Source organism: Macrotis lagotis, chromosome 4 (assembly GCF_037893015.1).
Source record: "Macrotis lagotis isolate mMagLag1 chromosome 4, bilby.v1.9.chrom.fasta, whole genome shotgun sequence".
NCBI classification, from domain to species: Eukaryota; Metazoa; Chordata; class Mammalia; order Peramelemorphia; family Peramelidae; genus Macrotis; species Macrotis lagotis.
The window spans coordinates 140,549,323-140,571,356 of NC_133661.1; the positions used below are offsets into that span (position 1 = coordinate 140,549,323).

The window sequence follows — 22,034 nt, forward strand, 5'->3', positions numbered from 1 at the left end:
ATCTTTCATAATTTAATCTTTTCCCTTGGAATTCCCTATTTGATCACTTTTTTTAATTCCTTCTCTCTCGATGGTAGATTTCTACTGACTGGAACTAAAGCTGTCTCAACTTCTTCCTATACTGAGGAATTTTTTGATCAAAATTGGTCATACTTGGACCCTTCAATCTCTTCCTTCCCTTCCTCCCCCTTTTTTTAGGTCTGATGGAGCCTCACACACACACAGAAGCTAGTGTTCTTCCCCCATTTCTCTCTTTTCCTCATTTCTCTCACTGAACACTTCCACCAGAGAGTACTGCCATATTGCAGTTCTAGTCCTGTAGTCCTCTAGTTTTTGGCTTCCTAGCAGAGGGAAAGTAGTGGAGGCAGACTCTTTTACAAGCCTATAGGTCAACTTATATAGCTATTGTCAGAGCAGGGTGGCTGATGAAAGAGGAACTATATTAGGGATTAGCAATTTCTCTGCTATTAGTTTATTGGTTTATTACCTCAATGGAGTTCTTGGTATCTTACGCCAGCGGTACCAAACTCAAGTAAAAAGAGTTTTTTCTTTCAATTTAGAAAATCTCAAATTAACACTATCCATGTTAATTATTTATTTATTTGCTTGTTTGCTTATTTATTTGCCAGGATCTTGTCCACTTAGACTGTGAGTTTGCCACCTCCATTTGAGACTTTGGAGGCAGATGAAATTGCTTCATCAGGCTTAGATCTAGGGTACTTCCCTGGAGGCCCTTTGCTATGTCAACATGCTATGTTAACAGCTGCTCTTTCAGTCCTCCCATCAAACCAGTTTTAAATTCATCTAACTGTATTTTTTCTAGTTGAGACTCTTTCAGCATTTCACAATGAACTACTTTATGGGGGGGGACTTGAGTAGAATATAGTTAATCTATATTCATATCATTCCTCTCATCTACTTATTTGTAATCCTTTCCAAAGAGATAATGAGGTTAGTGTGACATGACCTATTTGTGAAGGAGTTGGTTGGCTTTTCATAAACATTATTTAAATTTTAAAATGTGCACCAGTTATCCATTGATTAGAAATTAAGATCAGTAACTTATAGTTTGTAGACCTTGTTATTTTCTATTTTTTTGATAATTGTGGCATCCCTACTCCAATCTTCCAGCCACCCCTCTATTAGAGGAGGGCCTGATTCCTATATGTTTTTAGTTTAGATCTGATTTTGAAAGATAACAAGACTTCTTTAAGTCACCTGTAATGAGTAGTTATCAAAAGGTTTATTATTTTGTCCTGTCGTGGCAAGAATATACAACAGTGGCACTTGACTTCTAAATATGTGGCTCTCTTGTGTCCCATCTAGTCAGTAGGGCAGTTTAGCCTTCTTGTGTGGCTTTCAGGGATCCACCAAGTGAGGAAAGGGTATGTGATTTTAGGTTCATTGGATTTGTCATGCACTTATTTCACTAGGAAGCTGTGTTAGGGGAGTCAGGAATGACTCATGGAGAGAATTTTGTTTCCTTTTAAAGAAAACTCACTTGTGTTATAGGAGGAGAAGGGTACCCTGGTACCTATTTTCTATAATTTTTCACATATTATTGACAGTGATTTAGCATTCACTTTCACAAGTTTTCACAATCAAAGGATGTATTTTATTTGAGTCAAGTGATTTGAGGACCTTCTAGAATAGATCTTTTCTGATCCTAATCACTACATGTGTCAGTATCTTCTCTCAAGTTTCTGTTTGTCTGTCTATGTGAATATATGTATGTAAGTTCATCTATCGATCTGTCATCTATTCAACTATCTATTACATGTTATATCTTTTCCATTGTTGAATAAGCTTTTAGAGTAAAGGCTTCCTCACTTTTCTTTGTTTTTCCATCTTTTAGCATAGTGCTTGGCATATTATTAGGTTCTTAACAAATGCTTGTCATTTGATTTTATTCTGAAAACCTTTTCAGAAATTTTAAGTGATGAAAGGAGAAATATTAGAAGATCTATATACCAGTTAGCTTTAGTTTGAATTAAATTATGATCAAGTATTATAAATTTAGAGCTGAAAGGAAGTATTTAGGTAAAAGGGAAATGAAGATCTGTCGATTGTAGCTTGAGATTGTTAGAGGCCAATTTCCTGATAATTTATTTTAGATATTGAAATAAAATGAGATGCTTGACAATCTTTCAAAATCAGCAAAAGGAGTTTTCCCTAGCTAAGTGTAAACATTAATGATACCATGAATTGATTCTGCTGAGTGATGCTCCTCTGAATTACCCATGTTAGTCTCCTAGCAAAGCATCCAACATTACCTGGAGCTCCTCATGTCTATTTTACATTCAAATAACCAAAAAATTCCTATCTGTATCTTTTCTTTGATTATTTGATATTGTACTGTAAAATGTCACTCATATAATTATTCTTATTCCCTATACATGCTGTAATCAAGTATTCTCTCACTGTAGACTATTTTCATCAAAAAATTATTGTAGATGAATAAAATAGACACAGAGGTTATAATTATTGTTGTCCTCTTGGTTGATAATTTTCAGTATTAATAGGTGCCAAATTTTTGTAGTTTTTTTTCCATTCCTTTACTATTCACCCCCCCGCGTGCATGCACACACACGCGCGCGCGCGCACGCACACACACACACACACACACACACACACACACTCATTTTAAGAGACCTTTTTAGTTAAGCCTTCAATGTCTTCACATTTACATTGCATCTAGCATGACCATCCTTTATGTATGCTTCATCTTATCTAGATTCTTTTCCTGCCTTTTTTCTCTTTAATAAATCACTTCTGCCTTTGCTTTAAGCATGTCTGGGAGTGTATCTCTGTAGTGACTGCACTGTCCTTGAAAGTGATGTTTGTTTTAAAAAACTTTTTTGTGTCATTATTCTGTTAGCCTTCCCACTTTAGTCCTCTTATGCTCTCAGGATAGCTTGTTTAGTTGAATCTCTCATCATAAACTTCATTATAAATTCTTTTTTTCCATGTACACTGACTGTTTTATTCCAATATTATTCATAATTTTCCAGTATCCTTATTCATAATTCTTATGCAAATCATTTTTTTTCTAAACTGGTATTGTCCTTAGCTGCCATTTCTTAACATTTGGCAAGTAAGTCAATTATTTGTTGACTTAAGGACTTTTTGTAGATACTTTTAGTCTTTGTTTTGTGGTTGCTTTATATCATTTAAACCTCTTGAATGAAGTTAATATAGTTGAGGATAGCCTTTATTAGTAACTATATATTCATCTATTACATGTATGTCTTTTTCAATGTATAAACTTTTTGCAGTTTTAATATGTCCTTTTTCTCATTTTTATTCTATTAGCTTTGTATTTATTTTGACATGTCTTAAAAATTTTATTAACTTTAGTATTTTAGTAATAAGTGACTCCAGTCAAAATGTAATCAAGTTTATTTTATTTTTTGTGGTCTTGTAGATGCTCCCCATATCTGCTATTCTACAGTGTCCAATGCCAGTGAATTTTTTTTTGAAGAGACAGTTGGGGGGGCGGGGTGGCTAGGTGACACAGTAGATAGAGCACTAGCCCTGGAGTCAGGAGTACCTGACTTCAAATTTGGCCTCAGACACTTAATAAATACTTAGCTGTGAGTCTTGGGCAAGTCACTTAACCCCATTGACTTGCACAAAAAACCCTAAAAAAATTGGGGGGATAAGTGACTTGCTCAGCATCCTATATCATTAGTGTCTGAGAGTGGATTTGAACTCAGGTCCTCCTGACTCCAGGACTGGTACACTATCTACTGGGCCACCTAGGCACCACCAGTGGATGTTTTCTTTCTTTTTTTTTTCTTTTATCTTCCATTACTAAAATATCTGGCCAGTTTTTTGATTTCTTGAAATGTCACACTCTTTTTTGGACATGGCTTTCTTAAAACATTGAACTTAATATCTTGTCCCCCAGACCAATCTCTCTTCTAACCTTCCTATTACTGTCAAGGGCACCACTGTCATGTCACCCAGACTCATAACCTAGGTGTCTTCCTCAATGTTGCACTCTTATCACATACTCTTTCCCCCATATAAAATTTGTTGAAACCTTAAATTCATCCACTTTGATACTGCCACTACTCTAATATAAGCCATCATTATCAACTCATACATAGACACTACTGGAAGAAACTGCTGGTTGGCCTCTTGGCCACATATCTTTACCCACTCCTACTACTGAGTTTTCACTGATTTTACTAAAATAAAGATTTGATCTTATCACCTTCCCATTTCATTTAAGTCCTGTGATGTATCATTTCCATAATCAAGTATAAAATCCTCTTTTTCTGGCTTTTTAAATTCCTTCATAATATGATTCCCTACCCTTTCTGGTGTTCTTACTTTCTTCCACATTCTCTATTTTTATCTTTAAAAATGAACATTCTTACTCTCTTTTCCCTATTCCTGGAATTTTTTCTCTTCACCTCCTAGTTTCCTCTGAATCTCAGCTAAGTCTCTAGTTTCTGCAAGAAACCATACCTCATTCCCTTTTAATGCTGGTGGTGCCTTCTGAGATAGCTCCAATTTATTCTTTATGTAAAAGCAGCTAGGTGGTAAAGTGATAGAATGCTGGGACTCAAGTTTACTTTAATATTTATTTATTCTCTTTTTGTACAAATAATTTTTTATACATTAATAAAATATTCTTGTTTGAGTAAACAATACCCCCCCACACAAAATATAGACTCGCTTGAGCGATAAAGTAAAGGGGACAGAAAAAAATTAAAATTAAAAAATAGTAGTAATAATTGTAGGTATGGCCAGGTGGCGCAATGGACAGAGCCCCAGCCCTGGAATCAGGAGCACCTGAGCCCATATCCAGCCCCATACACCCAACAATCCCACTGCCCTGCAAAAACCAAAAAAAGAAAAAAAAAGACCCAAAATAAAATAAAATGGTAATAATAGTAGGGGTGGCTGGGTGGTGGACAGAGTATTGGCCCTTGAGCCAGGAGCACCTGGGTCCGAAAACGGCCCCAGATACCCAAAGATCACCCTGCTATGTGGCCCCAGGCAGGCCACCCAGCCCCATTTGCCCCACACCCCCCCCCCAAATAATAATAATAAAAATGTGCTTCAGTCTTTGTTCCAACATCAACAACTCTGTCACGGGTGGATCGCATTCTTTATGGTAAGTCCATTGCAAAAGTTGCTTCCATATTTTTCCACCGTTGCCATTGCTGATCACAACTCCTTCCTTTTGTGTTTCTCCACTACCGTGTACTATATTTTCTCTCTCCTTTCACTCTGACTCTGCTGTAGTGTAGCTGAGTGGTGCAGCAGACAGATCCCTGGTCCTGAGGCCAAGAAGCCCTGAGCCTCCATACCACCCCTTAGGCCCAGCATCCACCTGGCTCTATGGTCTGGGACAGGCTATCCAATCCCAGCCCCTTGCAAGAAGTAAAAAAGAAAATGTGTTATATCTGACCACTCTCCCCCCATGGTCCATCCTCTCTTCCATCACTCATATCCCCCCCTTCCCCCTGCCCCCCCTCCTTCTTACTTCAGATGCCGATACCCCATTGAGTATATATGCTGTTTCCTCTCCTAACCACCTCTGATGAAAGCAAAGATTCTCTCATTCCCCCTTGCCTTCTCCCCTTCCATATCATTGCAATAGCTCATTGTAATAAAGAAAAATCTTACTATATGAAATATCTTGGCCTATTCTCCCTCTCCTTTTTCTTTCTCCCATTACATTTCTTTTTTTCTATTAACTCCATTTTTACACCATATTTTATCTTCAAATTCAGCTTTCTCCTGTGTTTCATCTATAAAAGCTCCCTCTACCTGCTCTATTAACTGAGAACATCCATATGAGTATTATCAGTGTTATTTTTCTATGCAGGAATACATGCAGTTCATCATCAAGTTCCTCATATTTTCCCCCTCTCCTCCAATCTCTATGCTTCACCCGAGTCCTGTATCTGAAGATCAGACCTGAGCCTGTTTTTGGAGTGCTTCCTGAGCTTTTGGGCCCTTCCCACAAGGGTCTCAGTGTGTGAGGCTCTGTCCTCCCTCCTGGTCTGTGAATGATCATATGCTCCCCCCCTCTGCCATGGGGCTGAGGTGGGGGGGGCGCTTGCTGTTCTACAGGGGGGCCTATACTGTGATCAGGATCTGAATGTGGTCAGAGCCCCAGAGTCCTGTTCTGGGGGCAGAGCTCTGCAGTCTCTCTTCACTCCCCTCCCTAGGTTCAGTGGGTTCATGTCCTGGGAGCTCCTGCTTACTGGCTCCGCCTGCTTCTGTTCCAGGAACTAGGCTGCCCTGTACTGTGTGCCCTGAGGGCTGGGTTTCAAGTGCTCGCTCTGGCAGAGGTCCCTGCTGTTCCCCCACTTTGTGCCTGGTACTCCCCGGGGCGTAGCTCAGGAAACTCTCCGCTGCTGTGAGGGGTGGGGCTGCCTCCGGGAGGCTGAAGTTCTTTCACTCTGGCGGGCCACCCCTCTGGCGGGCCGCCCCTCCAACCCCACCAGGGAGCAGAGCCTTTCTGTTCTTTTCCAGGTTGCCTTGAGTAGGAGAACTGTCTCACTGGGTTCCTCTGTGGGTTCTTTCTCTCCAAAGTTTAGTTAGAGTTCTTAGCTTACGAGTTGTATGAGAGAACACCTAAGACATGATCCCTTCTTGTCGCCATCTTGGCTCCACCCCCAGGACTCAAGTTTAGAAGACTCCCCCTTCCTGAATTCAAAGCTGGCCTCAAATGCTTAATAACTCTGTGACCTTGGGAAAGTCACTTTATCCTAATTGAATAAATTTCTTATTTGTAAAATGAGCTGGAAAAGGAAATGGCAAACCACTCTATTATCTCTGCCAAGAAAACCCCAAATGGGGTTATGTATAGTCAGATATGACTGAAAAACAACTCAACAACAGCATGATTATTTCATGTCTTTGAAGGAAAATAAAAGAATTCAATAAGCAGCAATATGAGGAACATAAACCAAGCCACATGGGATTAGTGTATAGTGAGGAAAAGACAGTAATTATTATTATTCCTAGAATTTTAGTAGTTAAAGGAGGAGAAAGAAAAATTGTCACCTAACCCATTTGCCTGATCAGTCAGTGAGCTTATCACTCAGTAAACATTTATTAAGTATTTACTGTGTGACAGACACTATGCTTGGTGCTGAGGATACAAAAAGAGTAAATTAAATAATGCCTTCTGGCAAGTAGTTTATATTCTATAAATGTTCTACAGCTAGTCAAACATGATTGTTCCCTATACTGTACCTGTGCTTAGTCTGTTCCCTTTGCAAGGAAAGACTTCCAAGTCTCTACAAGATCATCCTCAAGAAATTGTAGCTTAATGTCTTGTCCTTATTTAGTGTTCACTTGCCCTCAAATTGAGAGTGATATCTACTTCAGTTAATCTCATATAACACTAATTGCTAGTTGGAGTTATTAGTATATATAGTTTTTCTCTCTTTTCTATATTGGAATCTTTTAATACTTTGAAGCCTTAATACTATGTCTTATTTTTTCTTCACTGCTTTTTTATGTCTTATACATAACAAGCATTTATGGGTGGCTGAATTGGAGTCCTTGCTATAGAGATCATTAAAAACTTAACACTCAAGTTTACTTGGAAGTAAATTTCTTTCTTAAATGTAGGTGTCAGATCATTGTCATATTTCCTAATGCATTCAAAGACCAGGTAGACTGGGAGCTTTTTTGAGGTCAGGAACTGTTTTTTGCCTCATTTTGTATTTCCAGCCCTTGGCAGCATATAGCATATAGTAAGTAGTTAATGAGTTTATTGATTTGATAGTACCTAGCACTGTTTCCTGCACACAATAGGTACCTATTAAATATTTGAATTGATTGAAAATATATTTGTTGTGTCAGATAATATAAGATCCCTTCTAGGTCTGAGGGAAAGTGATTTTCCCTCAAGATTATATTGATGATAAGTAGGAGAACCAAGATTTGAACTTAAGTCCTCCACTCCAGATCCTATACTGCTTTCAGTTTTCTGAGTTGTCTTAAGAGAAGGCCTGTTGGGACACCTAGGTGGTACAGTGGACAGAACACTGACCTGGTGTTAGGAGGACCTGAGTTCAAATGTGACCTCAGATACTTAATAATGACCTAGCTGTCAGGCAAGTCACTTAACCCACTGCCTTTAAAAAAAAAAGTGAAAAAGAGAAGTCCTGTCTAAAATGCATTTTAGTCCATTTTTAATGAAAGGGAGCAGAGTAATCAATGCAAAGAGAATTGGTCTAGAAGTTAGAAAGCCTGGTTTTTAATCTTATAGTTGACATTTAATTGGCCTTGTGGTTTTAGGGATTCTCATTTTTTTCTGGGGCTTACTTACCTTATCTGTAAAATGAAGGATTTGGACTAGATCTTTACAAATTCTTTAAAGCTCTGACATACAATAATTTCTCTGGGATTTTAAACCATTTGACATCATCTAAAGTAGAACCTGATCAGATTAAATGCATGCCAGTGTGAAAGACTTTCTCTGATTAGTATGACTCTACAAGAAACTCATGGAACAAATAGGCCCTTTTCCTCAGTGCTCTGCATTGATTTTTTTTGTAGTCATTTTGTGTTCTTCTATCAACATCACTTTTTTATCTCATTTGCATGTCATATGTATGAATCTACTGCAAATTCTTATTTAGACATTACATTAAAATTTAGTTCTGCCTAGTGAGGTTTTGCTAATCATCAAAGTTCAGAGAGTAGAACTGCAATATTTATTAGCAAATTTCAAAGAAGGTAAAAATGGAGAGTGGGAAATTTGCTAAATGACTGGTTAAGTCAGAAGTTGGATCTCCGTTCTGCCATCTCTGCCAAGGAAACCCCAAATGGGGTCACAAAGAGTTGGACACAACTGAAAAATGACTAAATTACATTGATTGTCAGTTGGACTTACTTGAAAATTTGAAATTAGGAACACGGTGATATATGAACATTTCCTGATTTTTCTTCTGCAGAATAATGGAATAAAATAAGAAGTTACAGGTTTATAATCATATGTAAAAGATAGCAGACAAGAAAGAATGTTGAATACCCCTCTAGGACTCATTTGCTTTTTTGGTTCTTTTGCCTTCTTTCGGATTAGACCTTTAATTAGTGCAGGAAGTTGCCATTAAGTAACTCCAATGTTGCTACCTGCTCAGCAATTGCTTGTTTTTTAGAGTTGCTTGTATCACCAGAATTTAAATAATCAATCTTGGATTACATAATTAGCCTGGTTTCAAGCTGGAACTTGAACACAGATCTTTTTTTTAACTCTGAGGCTAGCTCTCTATTCATTATGTCATGTTTCCTCTCATGAGTTCCTTTGCTGGAGGGTATACAGGAAACTTCAAAGTGGTATTCATATGTCTCAGCTTTTTTGAAATTTTTTTAATACAATTTGGAAGAAGTTTAGTTACTTGACTAAATTCATGATCTGTAGACACTATCCATGAGGTTTCTATTGCCTCTTTTACCTTTGAAAATTGAAATTTGGTGTTAGTGACTTTCTAAGATCAGGAGAAAATATAGTCAAAAATAAATTTACATTATAAACTCTTTTAGTATATATTGAACATTGAATAAGTAATGATAGAAGATTTTCATCACAAACTGTTTTTCAAATACATGATGTCTCTTCTAAGTTTATTTAATAGATTGTGTGATCTTGAGCCCATTTATATATCTGGGCTTGTTTCCTTATCTTTAAAATGAGAAGCTTGATCTTCATGGTCTATAAGGTTCATTTTCAGTTCTTTGACTAAATATGATTATTTCAATTCCATATTGTTAGCATAATTATAAACAAAACATGACCTCCTGTCACTTCCTCAGCCATTCTGCCCATACTCTTATTATCTTCATTTTGCTCTTTTTGTAACTTTGAACTTGTACTTTCCTGGGCTCTGATAGGTAAACTGTCACCTAAAAGAACAGTATCTTGAAACCCAGAACTAAGTCTCTGCCTCATTTTCCATCTTTTCTAAACCATGTTGCTTTTTTTGGTAGTGTATACAGGCATGCATTCCCAAACTGTTCCTCTCTTCCACCCCAGTTTCCCTTTTATGTGTTGTTTTCCTCCTTTTATGTCAGCTTGCTTAGATTTCTATCTCTAGGGCTCAGTAAGTTCTGTCTGTATCATTTTTCATAAGTATTTAACCTTAGAACAACCTTAAACATTTTTTTATTTGGTCAAATAAAGGATAGGAAGAAAAGAAGGATGAGGTTTTTCATTGATTTTATCTTTCGTCTTGCCTTTATACTGATTTAATAGAGGAAAGTCTTATTGATTCCAACCCTGATAATTCACAATTTTTAAAATTCAACTGAGCCGATATTGTGCAATTTAGTGGAAAGAAGCAAAATGGAGTCTAGTTTGATTTAAGCATAGGTAAGATTGGAAAGATAGAATAGTTCCAGTCTGTAGAAAATGAGCTGGAGAAGAAAATGGCAAACCACTCTAGCATGTAGTCATGAAGTCAGACACAACTGAAATGACTCCACAACATTAGAAAGAACTCGGGTCTGAGAATCAAAAGTTCTGGAGCCCTGACATCAATTAGTTGTATGACTTTGAGCAAATTTCTTAACATCTCTGGGACTTATTTCCTTTACCTATTAAAGCCAAGGGGTATATACTATATACCAGGTATATAATATACCTGGGGGGTATATTAAATTGGTTAGGCGGTTTCCATTTTGAAAGTTCTATAATTCTAAGTTAGCTTTTAGAGCAGGTATGTCTAACCCATAGCCGGAGGACCATACAAGGCCTATTTGTGTGCATTAGTACCCATTAGTAATATGAGTTGCATTGTGTTGGGTATGTTCAAGGAAGACTAGTACTTTGGTGTGAGATCTGCTTGAAGCCTTGTGACTCTCACTTGTGACTCTTAAGTTGTAGCATGCACAGCAGCCACATCCCAGTGAACTGTTTTGGCAAGTGGGCTAAACCGGGTTGTGGGTAACCAAGGGAGTCTGCAACTCATTGATGAGTAGTGGGGAGTGTCTACCCCAAGCATATGCAGTCCTCCACCGGTGAAGTGGGTGGAGGAGAACAGTTTTTTCCAATGGCCATGAAGCCAGCTGAAGCAGGTGCTATGGAGCTCTTAGAGCTTGATTAGATGCCAAGGTCATCCATTGTATCTAGAGCCATCACTGGTTGTCTTGGCTCTGTCTTGGCCCACTGGATCATGATTACCTTGGAAGAGAGAGTGAGGTGGATGACTTCATGCAACAATACCTCACTTAAATCCATTTATGCCCACAACAAAAGATATCACTCATAACGATTCCTCAAAGTCCTGGGACAGTAGGCAAGTGACAAAGCAGCAGGTATGGATATGCTGGGAGCTGTAGTCACAGCCTTCCACACAGATAGTTCAGGCCATAGAGTCATTTTCCTACTGAAAGCAGCAGTGAGATTTGGCAAAGAGCTACTCACTACTCACCTCCTGGTGTGAGGAAGGGGCTAGAAAAGGTGGCCTAAAAATTGCTTACTCAACCCTGGCCTGATTATCAAATCAGGTGGGGATCCCACAGTGTAATTGAGACACACGCAAAAAAATCTACAAAAATTTGTTCAAAGAAGATTCCACTCATCATCAGCATATGGCATGTGCGCACACTCATAGGCAACACAAGATCCAATAGACCTGAAAGATGAATAGATCTTGTTGCAAGAGAACTCAGCAGGTATGGATCCAGGGGCATTTCTCTTTTAGTCATTGCTGGCAAGATTCTTGCTAGAGTTCTTCTCAGTAGTCTGATCCTTCACCTGGAAGATGGTTACCTCCCTGAGAGCCTATCTGGCTTCAGAAATGGTAGAGGAACAGTTGATATGGTGTTTGCTGTCCAGCAACTCCAAGAAAAATGTCAGGAACAGAACAGAGGACTGTATACATCATTTATAGATCTGACCAAGGCTTTTGATACCATCAGACATGAGGGTTTATGGAAATTATGTCAAAATTTAATTGCCCAGAGAAGTTCATCAATATCGTACATCAGTTTCATGATGGCGTGCATGCCCAGGTTTTGGATAGTGGACGATGCTCTCTAGATTTTCCAGAAAATTGCCAATGGCGGAAAACCAAGATGCATCCTTGCTCCCATACTTTTTAGCATGATGTTTTTAGCAATGTTATCAGATGTGCTTTCATTGAGGGATGAACGTGATCTTAAGATCATCTACTGCACTGATGGCAAATTCTCCAACTTGAAAAGGCTACAAGCCAAGACCAAAGTGGAGGGAATGTTGGTGCATGATCTTCTGTTTGCAGATGATTCTGCACTCAGTGCAACCTCTGAAGTATGGGTCAATTCTCTACTGCTTGTGCTAATTTTGATCCAACAGTTAACACCAAGAAAATACAGGTGCTCTATCAGCCAATACCATACCATCCATATGTGGAACCATTGATTACAGCAAATGGAGAAGTTTTGAGTACTGTGGACAAGTTCACTTGCCTTGGCAGTGTCCTTTCCAGGGAGGTTCACATTGATCATAAGGTTGACACATGCATTGTCAAAGCTAGTTTAGTATTTGGAGGGGTCTGAAAGAAAGTATGGGAGAGAAAAGGTATTATTAGACTGACTACCAAACTGAAGGTCTATGGCACCATTGTCCTGATCTCATTGCTTTATACCTGTGAAATCTGTACAGTGGAAACTGAATTACTTCCATTTAAATTGTCTTAGGAAAATTCTGAAGATCACCTGGCAGGAGAAAATACTAAGATCCTTTCTTGAGCTAAACTGCCTAGCATTCCAACATTACCACTGAGAGTGCAACTGTGATGGGCTGGACATGATATTAAAAATGCCAAATGTATGTTTGCCAAAAAAAAAAAATTTTATGGAGAACTCAGACAGGGCAAGCGCTCACAAGGGGGTGAGTAGAAGTGATACCCAGACACCCTGAAGTCTCATTGAAGAACTTTAGAATTGATTATACATCATGGGATACACTGGCACAGGATCTCCCAGCAAGGCATATACTTATCAGTGAGGGTGCTCCATTCTGTGAGGAAGGCAGAATTGAAGCAGCTCAAAGGTAATGTGATATAAGTAAGTTTAGATTAAAACACCCCAGGTGCTCACTTGGACTTTTTGTGCCCGACTTGTGGTAGTAGCATTTCTATCTTGTGTTGGTCCGATCAGTCATAGTTGAAAAGACCGTATTTTGTCTCAAAACACAGTGATGTCATTTTGGTTTTCTTCGATAACAAAGGGCAAGAACCAACTAACCAACCTTAGAAAAAGGGCCCTTGACTTCTTTTCAACATTTATTTTAAAATTTCAACAATAAGCTTCTTTTGTATTAACATATAGCCAATTTTCTTCAGCTTCCTTTATTATGCTTCCCTTCCACAAATAGAAGATGAGAAGGTCAAAAGTGTCAAAGAAACTTTTACATCTTATCAGACAGCATATTCCTCGCACATGTTTGACTTTTCAGGTCCTTGAATTGTGGTTGATTTATTATTTTTGTCACCAAAAAGACTTTACCTAGGTCAGCTCACTGCTACATGAATTAAGGTGGTTGGAAATTTTTATTGCTATCCTTTAATGGCTTACAGACTACTTGCTATTTTGCTGACTTGGACTTGGGTTTTTTTTTTTTTGGTTGAACTTGACTGTGATTTTATTCTAGGCACTTCCATTGAAAAAGCCCCCTAAGGGGGGCAGCTAGGTGGTGCTGTAGATAGAGCACCAGCCTTGGAGTCAGGATTACCTGAGTTCAAACCCCACCTCAGACACTTAACAATTATATCTAGCTGTGTGGCCTTGGGCAAGCCACTTAACCCCATTTTTCTTGCAAAAAAAAGCTTAAAAAAAAGAAAAGAAAAAGCTCCCTATATCAAATGGTTTTCTCTTTATAATCTTAGACCATTGACTCTTGCACTTGGAAGAGGGAATTGAACCCAGATCTTAACAGCTCTGGATCTGGTTCATATACCATATTACCTCTCACTACCTTTTTAATTACCTAATTTATCATTTAGTTCTTAAAGGAAATGAGATTAGTAGATAAGTATGTCCTAATTGAATTGTAAAAATATACCAATTTGTTTTCTACATAAACCTAATAAGCGTATAAACATAGAAATCATAAACAACAAGCCACTTATGGACTAAATTATAAATATATAAATGGAAAACTATAGATTTCCAGTTGTTCGGCTTTATTTTTATGTTCCACCACATACAATGATAAAACTTGAGAACTCATTCTGACATAAACTGGAAGTTGATCTTAAAATTGATTTTTCTTTAAAAGTTCCATTTGAGTAGGATTTAGTGCCTATGGAAATTACTTTTTCTATATCACTGGTCTTTGAAATAAATGACAACTAAGTTTAACCTAGCTGCCCCCAAATTTAATTTTTCCCCCTTACATTTTTAGCAAAGTAAATCAACTCACTCCAACAACAAAAGATTGAAACTTACTATTAATCTTGCAAAGAGAAGTCCTAAAAATTTCTTTTTGATTTATAGAATTGCAATTTTTTACTGTATATGTGTCTTGTTATTGCTAGACTTTTAAAATTTAACAATAAAATTAATGAAGAGCTCTCAATTGTAGTGCTCAGTCAAGTAGGAAAAAATTTATAGAATATAATTGTCACAACAAATTTGACCAGAAATTCAATGTGTATGGTATTTGGTCTAACTATATTAGTAATAAGTGAATTATTCTTGTCTATTTGGGACCTTTGCCAAATTAGAAACTCATCATGTAGGTTAATATGTAATCCTTTTGTCTTTGATCATATTACAACGTAATGTTTTCATTTTGTTTTGTTCTGTTTTTGTTTTTGTTTTTTGCAAGGCAATGGGGTTAAGTGAGTTGCCAAGGTCACATAGCTAGGTAATTATTTAAGTGTCTGAGCCTAGGTTTGAACTCAGATCCTCCTGACTCCAGGGCCAGTGCTCTATCCACTGCACCACCTAGCTGCCCCATTATCATTTTTTACAATTTGTTTGGTGTTGGCCCAGATTCTTCTCTCCTTTAGTATGAATAATAGAGAGGGTTATTTTTAGGTAAAATTTTCAGTTAATGAATTGCTAATTAATTTATGGAATTATGAAATGGGGCAGGCATAGTCAGTACTTGCTGGGAAAGATCATGATAGCAGCAGGGAATAATGCTTCAATTACACTTTAATACGGTACAAGGGTTGAATGGTATAGAAAATACAGAGACAAGTGGCAGAAAGGGGATAAAGTACAGAGGCAGGAAATGGGAATGGAGGTAGTGGAGGAAGAGAGAGGCAACAGTGGAAAAAAATAGGGCAGGGGAGAAACAGAGGATATCACTCCTATAATCTTGTATTAGAGTTAGGATCACTTAGAAGCATGGACCTGATAGAGTTAGAAGAGTGCTTTGGAGACCAGAAATATAGGGATCTCATTTTTATAGAGTTTTTGTGAGGGACAGATTAATTTTTAGTTAATATATCCAAATCATCTCAGAGTTGTTAGCAACATTTGGTTTTCTTATAGTCTTACTGCAGAGTTCTGAAACTTAGATATCATATGACTGAAAGGTCCTGACATCAAGGCCTAGATTGACCTCTGACTTTAACACATAGTTTCAGAAAATGATTTTTGGTTACTTTATGATAGATATGATACTTTGGTTACTTATGATAGAGCTTGCAAATTATGCTCCTTTGATTTTTTGACAGTCTTTATGAGACTTCTAGGTTCTCCTAATCTGTTGGTACTTTATATTAGCTCACTATACTAACTAGAAGGTGGGGAAAGATAGTCAGGGGGGCCCAGAACAAGATTAAAATTTTTTTCTTTTTTAATATTTTATTTCTTCCCAATTACATGTTAAAAACAATTTTAATATTGTTTTGTTTTCAAATTTTGAGTTCCAAATTCTCTCTATTTCTCTCTCCTCATCCCCTCATTGAGAAGGCAAGCAATTTGATATGCAAACACATTTTCGTGTAAATCATTCTGTGAAAGAAAACAAACAAACCCAAGAAAAATGAAGTTCTTTCTCTGGAGATGGACAGCATCTTTCATCATAAATCCTGCTGAGAGAATAGCTAAGTTATTCGGAGTAGATCATTATATAGTATTGCTGTTACTATGTACAATTTTCTCTTGGTTCTGCTCATTTTACTTTGTGACAGTTAACGTAAGTCTTAACTGGTTTTCTGAAAGTGTCTTACTCATCATTTTTAAAATAACAATAGTATTTTATCAGAAACCCACATACAACAACTTGTTTAGCCATTCCCCAGTTGATGGACATCCCCTCAATTTTCAGTTTTCTGCCACTGTAGGAATTATGATGAAAGATACTGTCCATCTCCAGAGAAAGAACTTCATTTTTCTAGGGTTTGTTTTCTTTCACAGAATGATTTACACGAAAATGTGTTTGCATATCAAATTGTTTGCCTTCTCTATGAGGGGGTGAGGAGTTGCTGTAAATATTTTTGTATACAAGGTCCTTTTTTTCCTTATTTTTTTTTTTTATCTCTTTGCAATACACACCTAGTATAGTGGTATTGCTTGGTCAAAAGGCATGCATGATTTTATTGTCCTCTGGGCATAATTCCAAATTTCTGTCCAGAATGGATAAAACAGTATACAACTTCACCAATAATATATTCGTGTCTTAATTTTCCCACATCCTTTCCTTTCCTTTTCTGCCATATTGGCCAATCTTGACAGATATAAGATAGTAGCTTGTAGTTCTTTTAATTTGCATTTCTCTCATCAATAGTGATTTAAAGCATTTTTTCCATATGACTATGTATAGTTTTAATTACTTTTTTTGAAAACTTCTTGTTTGTATCCTTTGACCATTAAGGAATGGCTCTTAATTTCTGTAAATTTGATTCCATTTTCTTTATATTTGAGAGATGAAGTCTTAATCAGAGAAACTTACTATTAAATTCTTTTTCACTATAATGATTACCAACTATGTATTTCCTTCCATCCTGTTTTCCCTCTGTTTATTCTACTTTTCTCCTTTTACCCTGTTCATTCTCAATCTGCCCTCCCATCTTTTATCTTTGGCTTATCCTTTTTTTTTTTTAATTTTTATTCCTTCCCTTCCTACTTTCCTTGTGGTAAGATAGATTTCTATTCCAACTGAGTGTGAATATTATTTTCTATTTGAGCCAATTCTGATGAGACTAAGATTCATGGGCTCCATTTCCCACTTCCCTTAATTTTCTCTCTAATCTATAGTCTCTTTCAGGTTTCTTTTATATCAGATAATTTATCCTGTTCTACTTTTCCCTTTCTCTATTCTTCTTTCTTATCCCTTAATTTTATTTTTTTAAAAAATAATCCTACCATTACATTCAACTCACACCTCTGCTATCTGTCCACATACACTCCTTCTAACTTCCTTAATAAGGAGAAAGTTTTTTAGGAGCTACAAATAGCATTTTCCCATGGAGGAATATAAACAATTTAGTCTGATCAAATCCCTTATGATTTCTCTTTGCTGTTTACCTTTTTATACTTCTTTCACATCTTGTATTTGAAAGTCAGATTTTCTATTCTGCTCTGGTCTTTTCATCACGAATGCTTAAAAGTCCTCTATTTCAATGAATATCCATTTTCTTCCTGAAGGATTATGCTCAGTTTTGCTGAGTAGGTGGTTCTTGGTTGTAATCCAAGCTCCTTTGTCATCTGGAATAGTATATTCCAAACTTCTTTGAAGTAGAAGTTGCTAAATCTTGTTATCCTGATTGTGGCTCCATGATGTGTGAGTTTTTTCCTTTTTTGACTGCTTGCCATATTTTTCTCCTTTATCTGGAAGGTCTGGAATTTGGCTATAATATTCCTGGTGGTTTTCTTTTTGGAATTTCAGGAAGTGATTGGTGGATTCTTTCAATTTGCGATTTTACTCTTTGGTTCGAGAATATCAGGGCAGTTTTCATTGATAATTTCTTGAAAGATGATGTCTAGGGTCTTTTTGATTGTGACTTTCAGGTAATGATTTCCTCCTTCATCTATTTTCTAGTTCAGTTGTTTTTCCAGCATTGGAATCTTGACTGTTTTCTATTTCAAAGTCTTATGTGCATCATGATAAAATTTTTTTAACATAAATGTGCTCTATTTAGATAAAAATAATATGATGATGCAAAAATCATAGGGCAGCTCTAAAACTTTGCTCTTTTTTTTAAAGGTTTTTTACAAGGCAAATGGGATTAAGTGGTTTGCCCAAGGCCACACAGCTAAGTAGTTATTAAGTGTCTGAGGCTGGATTTGAACTCAGGTACTCCTGACTTGAGGGCTGGTGCTCTATCCATGGTGCCACCTTGCCTCCCCTAAAACTTTGCTTTTAAAATCAAAAAAGATGATAGTAGAGTTCCTAATATGTGGATTATGAAAAAAGAAAGGACTTATGTAAAGCTTTCACTTATATTAGAATTCTAGTAGAATTTAATACTAAACAGTGAAGTTAGGAAATGTTTTAGATCTCATGTGAAAATACAGTAAATTTTTTCCTGTAGTGAGACTAGCAAATGTTATACATCATGAGTGTTCTTGACTCAATTTTTGTTTTTAATGTCACTTAAATTTCTTCTTTCCAAAATAAGAACCGTTTAAGTTGATTTTCTTGTATTAAAAGAAGAAAAGGGCAAATATTAATTCTTAATTCCCTCTTCTTTTAAGGTATTGCATTTTAAGAAAGAGTAACCAACAAGAACTTGCTGCAGGGGCTGAAGTGAATATACCAAGTGCTTACCATTTTGCTGGGTTTTGTATAAGCAGAAGATTCACCACACCAGTTCTGGTAAGAATTTTTCTTGAATAAGTGCTATGGAACAAATAGAGATAAAGAAATAGCAATGATATGTTTTAAATGAAAAACTCCTTAAATATGTCTGTGTTATTTTGAGTGGTGGTTAATTTGCAAGTCTACCTTACATAAAAAAATGCCTAATTCTATTAATTCCTGAGGGTCCACCATGAAAGGAGTGACTAGCTTTTGCTGGGGGCTTCTTTTTTCTATAGCAAGGGAGGGGGACCTTTTTTTTTTTACATTTGGATACTTGGATTTGGATATTTATAGCACTTGCTATATATTTGCTCAAACATGTAATAAATCTTTTTCTTTCATTTTTATTAATCACGTTATATTGATTTAATTTTTCAACTATATACCAAGTTAGTTTTCAACAATCATTTTTGGTAAGGTTTTGAGTTTCACATTTTTCTGCTTCCCTGCTTTCCACCCCCCTTCCCCTGACAGAAAGTAAACTAAGGTAGGTTACACATATATAACTGTGTTAAACCTATATCTATGTTAATCATGTTGTGAAAGAAGAATCAAATCAAAAAGGGGGAAAAATATTGGAAGGGAAAAAATAGTTCCTTTCTGTGGATGGGGATGGTAATTTCCATCACAATTCCTTTAAAATTGTCTTTGATTATTGTACTGCTCGGATGAGCAAGACCCTCATAGTTGATCATCACACTATATTGCTATTAGTGTAAACAATGCTCTTCTGGTTTTGCCCACTTCACTCAGCATTAATTCATACAAGTCTTTCCAGGCTTTTCTGAAGTCCTGTTCCTCATGATTTCTTATAAAACATATTATTCCTATAACTATACATTGTTTTCAGAGTACTATACATTGTTTTCAGAGTAACTCAGCCCTTCCTTCTGTGCTTCTTTCTAGGTTTTCTTTTGTTCTCTGCTCTGTACTTTTTATTTTATTATTATTTTTTCTAATCAGTAGTATATTAGGTAAAATTGTCATTTTTTTTATTATATTGGCTTAACTTACCCATGAACAAGAAATATTTCTCCAATTATTTAAAATCTTACTTTATTTGTGTGGAGTGTTTTATGTTTATTTTCAAGTAGCTCCTGGGTTTGTTTTGGCTGGCATATTCTCAGGTATTTTATATTGTCTAGTTATTTTAAATGGTCCAAAATAATATTGATAGTATTGGTGTCACATGGTATAGTTTTAATATTTTTCTCTTTTAACTAAATCTGTTTAAGCCTTACCTTTATCTGAGATCATGATTACTATCCCTGCTTTTTTTTACATAAATTCTATTCTAACCCTTTATTTTATCTGTATATATCTCTTTTAAGTTATAATTAATTTTTAAAATATTTTCCTCCATCATTTATTTTCCTCATCTAATTACTTCTGCCTGCTTTTTAAAAATTTTTTTTTTAGGTTTTTGCAAGGCAAATGGGGTTAAACAGCTTGCCCAAGGCCACACAGCTAGGTAATTATTAAGTGTCTGAGACAGATTTGAAGCCAGATAACTCCTGACTCCAGGGCCTGTGCTTTATCCACTGCACCACTTAGCTGCCCCTTCTGCCTGCTTTATTGATCCTCCTATTCCTTAATCCATACACCTAAGAGTCACATCCTTGTTCTGCCCCTCCAATCTACCTATCTTTCTAAGAGGTTCTCCCTTATCCCATCCTCCCATCTAATTCTCAGTCTGTAATCTATACACCCTTCTAAAAGTCCTTTCTTTTTCCTATCCCCTCACTCTGTTTTTTTCTAAATTTAAAAGATTTTTGTACCATTCTGATTGCACATGTTGTTACCATTATTGATGAGAGTAAGATTCCAGCTTTTCCAGCTCTCCCCCTCTCACTTGCTTCTTTGGTATCAGTTCTTCTTTTCATATCTCATTTGTATGAGATAATTGCTCCTTTTAATCTTTCCCTAAGATGTTTTATTTTTTTAGTATCATCCCATCATATAAAGCTGAACCCAAGCTTTCACACTACCCAAATGATGATATTCGATAAACAGTTTGTTCTTACTATGCCTTTAAAATTGGTCTTCATCTGGATCTCATACATTAAATTTTCCACTAAATGCTGCTTTTTTTTTTTTGGTCAAAATATCTGAAACTTTTTCGATTCATTAAATGTTCATTATTTTTTTTTTATTCAGGATTATACTTAACTCCTGGGTAAATTACCCTTAGTTAAAACCCCAGCTCTTTTGCTCTATGCAGTATAGTTTTTCAAGACCTGTAGTCTTTCCAACTGCTAGGTCTTGTGTAATTCTGGCTGTAACTCCACAATATTTTAATTGGTTTTGTTATTATTATTGTAGTTAATTTAAGCTTATATTATTTTCTTCTTAACCTGGGAGGCTCTGAAACTTTGCCATGATATTTTTGTAATTCTTCCTTGTGGCATCTCTTTCAGGTGGATTTTTTTCTATTTTGGTTTTACCTTCTTGTTCTAGAACTTAAGGACATTTTTCCTTGATAATTTCTTAAAATATCATTATCAAGATTTTTTTTCTTATTTCAGGTGGTTCAACTATTATTTCTCCTTGATTTGTTTTCCAAATCGTGTGTTTTCTGATGAGTTGTTTCACTTTTTCTTCTATTTTTTCTTTTGATTTTGTTTTATGAATTCTTGGTGTCTTAAAACATCATTAGCTTCCCCTTGCCCAATTCTAGTTTTCAAGGAATTATTTTCATAAGTTTTTTATTATTTCCATTTGATTGACTTCTTTTCATAATTTTCTGGATTTCCTTGCATTACTTTTTTTTAAATTTTTTTCCTTGATCTCTCTTATTTGATTTTTGAAGTCCTTTTAAAGTTCTTCCAAGTTTTGGGGGGCTTGTGACCATTTGACATTGCTCATTGAAAAAATGAGTGACTGGGGGTGGCTAGGTGGCACAGTAGATAGAGCACCGGCCCTGGAGTCAGGAGTACCTGAGTTCAAATCTGGCCTCAGACACTTAATAATTACCTAGCTGTGTGGCCTTGGGCAAGCCACTTAACCCCATTGCCTTATAAAAAAAAAAAAAAAGAAAGAAAAAGGACTGGCTTTTTTAGCTTTTACTATCTTCTGAATATGAATTCAGATTTTTCTTTGTCCCCACAGCAACTATTTATGGTTGTGTTCTTTCTCCTTTGTTTACTCATTTTTATTATTTCATTTGTTTTTTAGCAGCTCATTATAATAGTTATAGGGAATGATGCCCCAAGTCTCAGGACCTTTTTACTGTTAATTTTTTTCAGAAATTTTATTTATTTAAGGCAGTGGGGTTAAGTGACAACTTTGGGCAACCAAGGTCACACAGCTA

At 36.2% G+C, this 22,034-nt stretch overlaps 1 protein-coding gene across 16 annotated transcripts in view; it reads left to right on the forward strand.

Moving 5' to 3' along the window:
- Nucleotides 1-22,034, forward strand: part of MEF2A (myocyte enhancer factor 2A) — a 239,096-nt gene that overhangs the window by 43,670 nt on the left and 173,392 nt on the right. For all 16 annotated transcript variants that reach the window (XM_074234192.1, XM_074234193.1, XM_074234194.1 and 13 more), the window contains exon 2: nucleotides 18,619-18,739. In XM_074234192.1, the coding sequence (XP_074090293.1) occupies nucleotides 18,619-18,739 (121 nt within the window). The remainder of the gene's footprint in view (nucleotides 1-18,618; nucleotides 18,740-22,034) is intronic.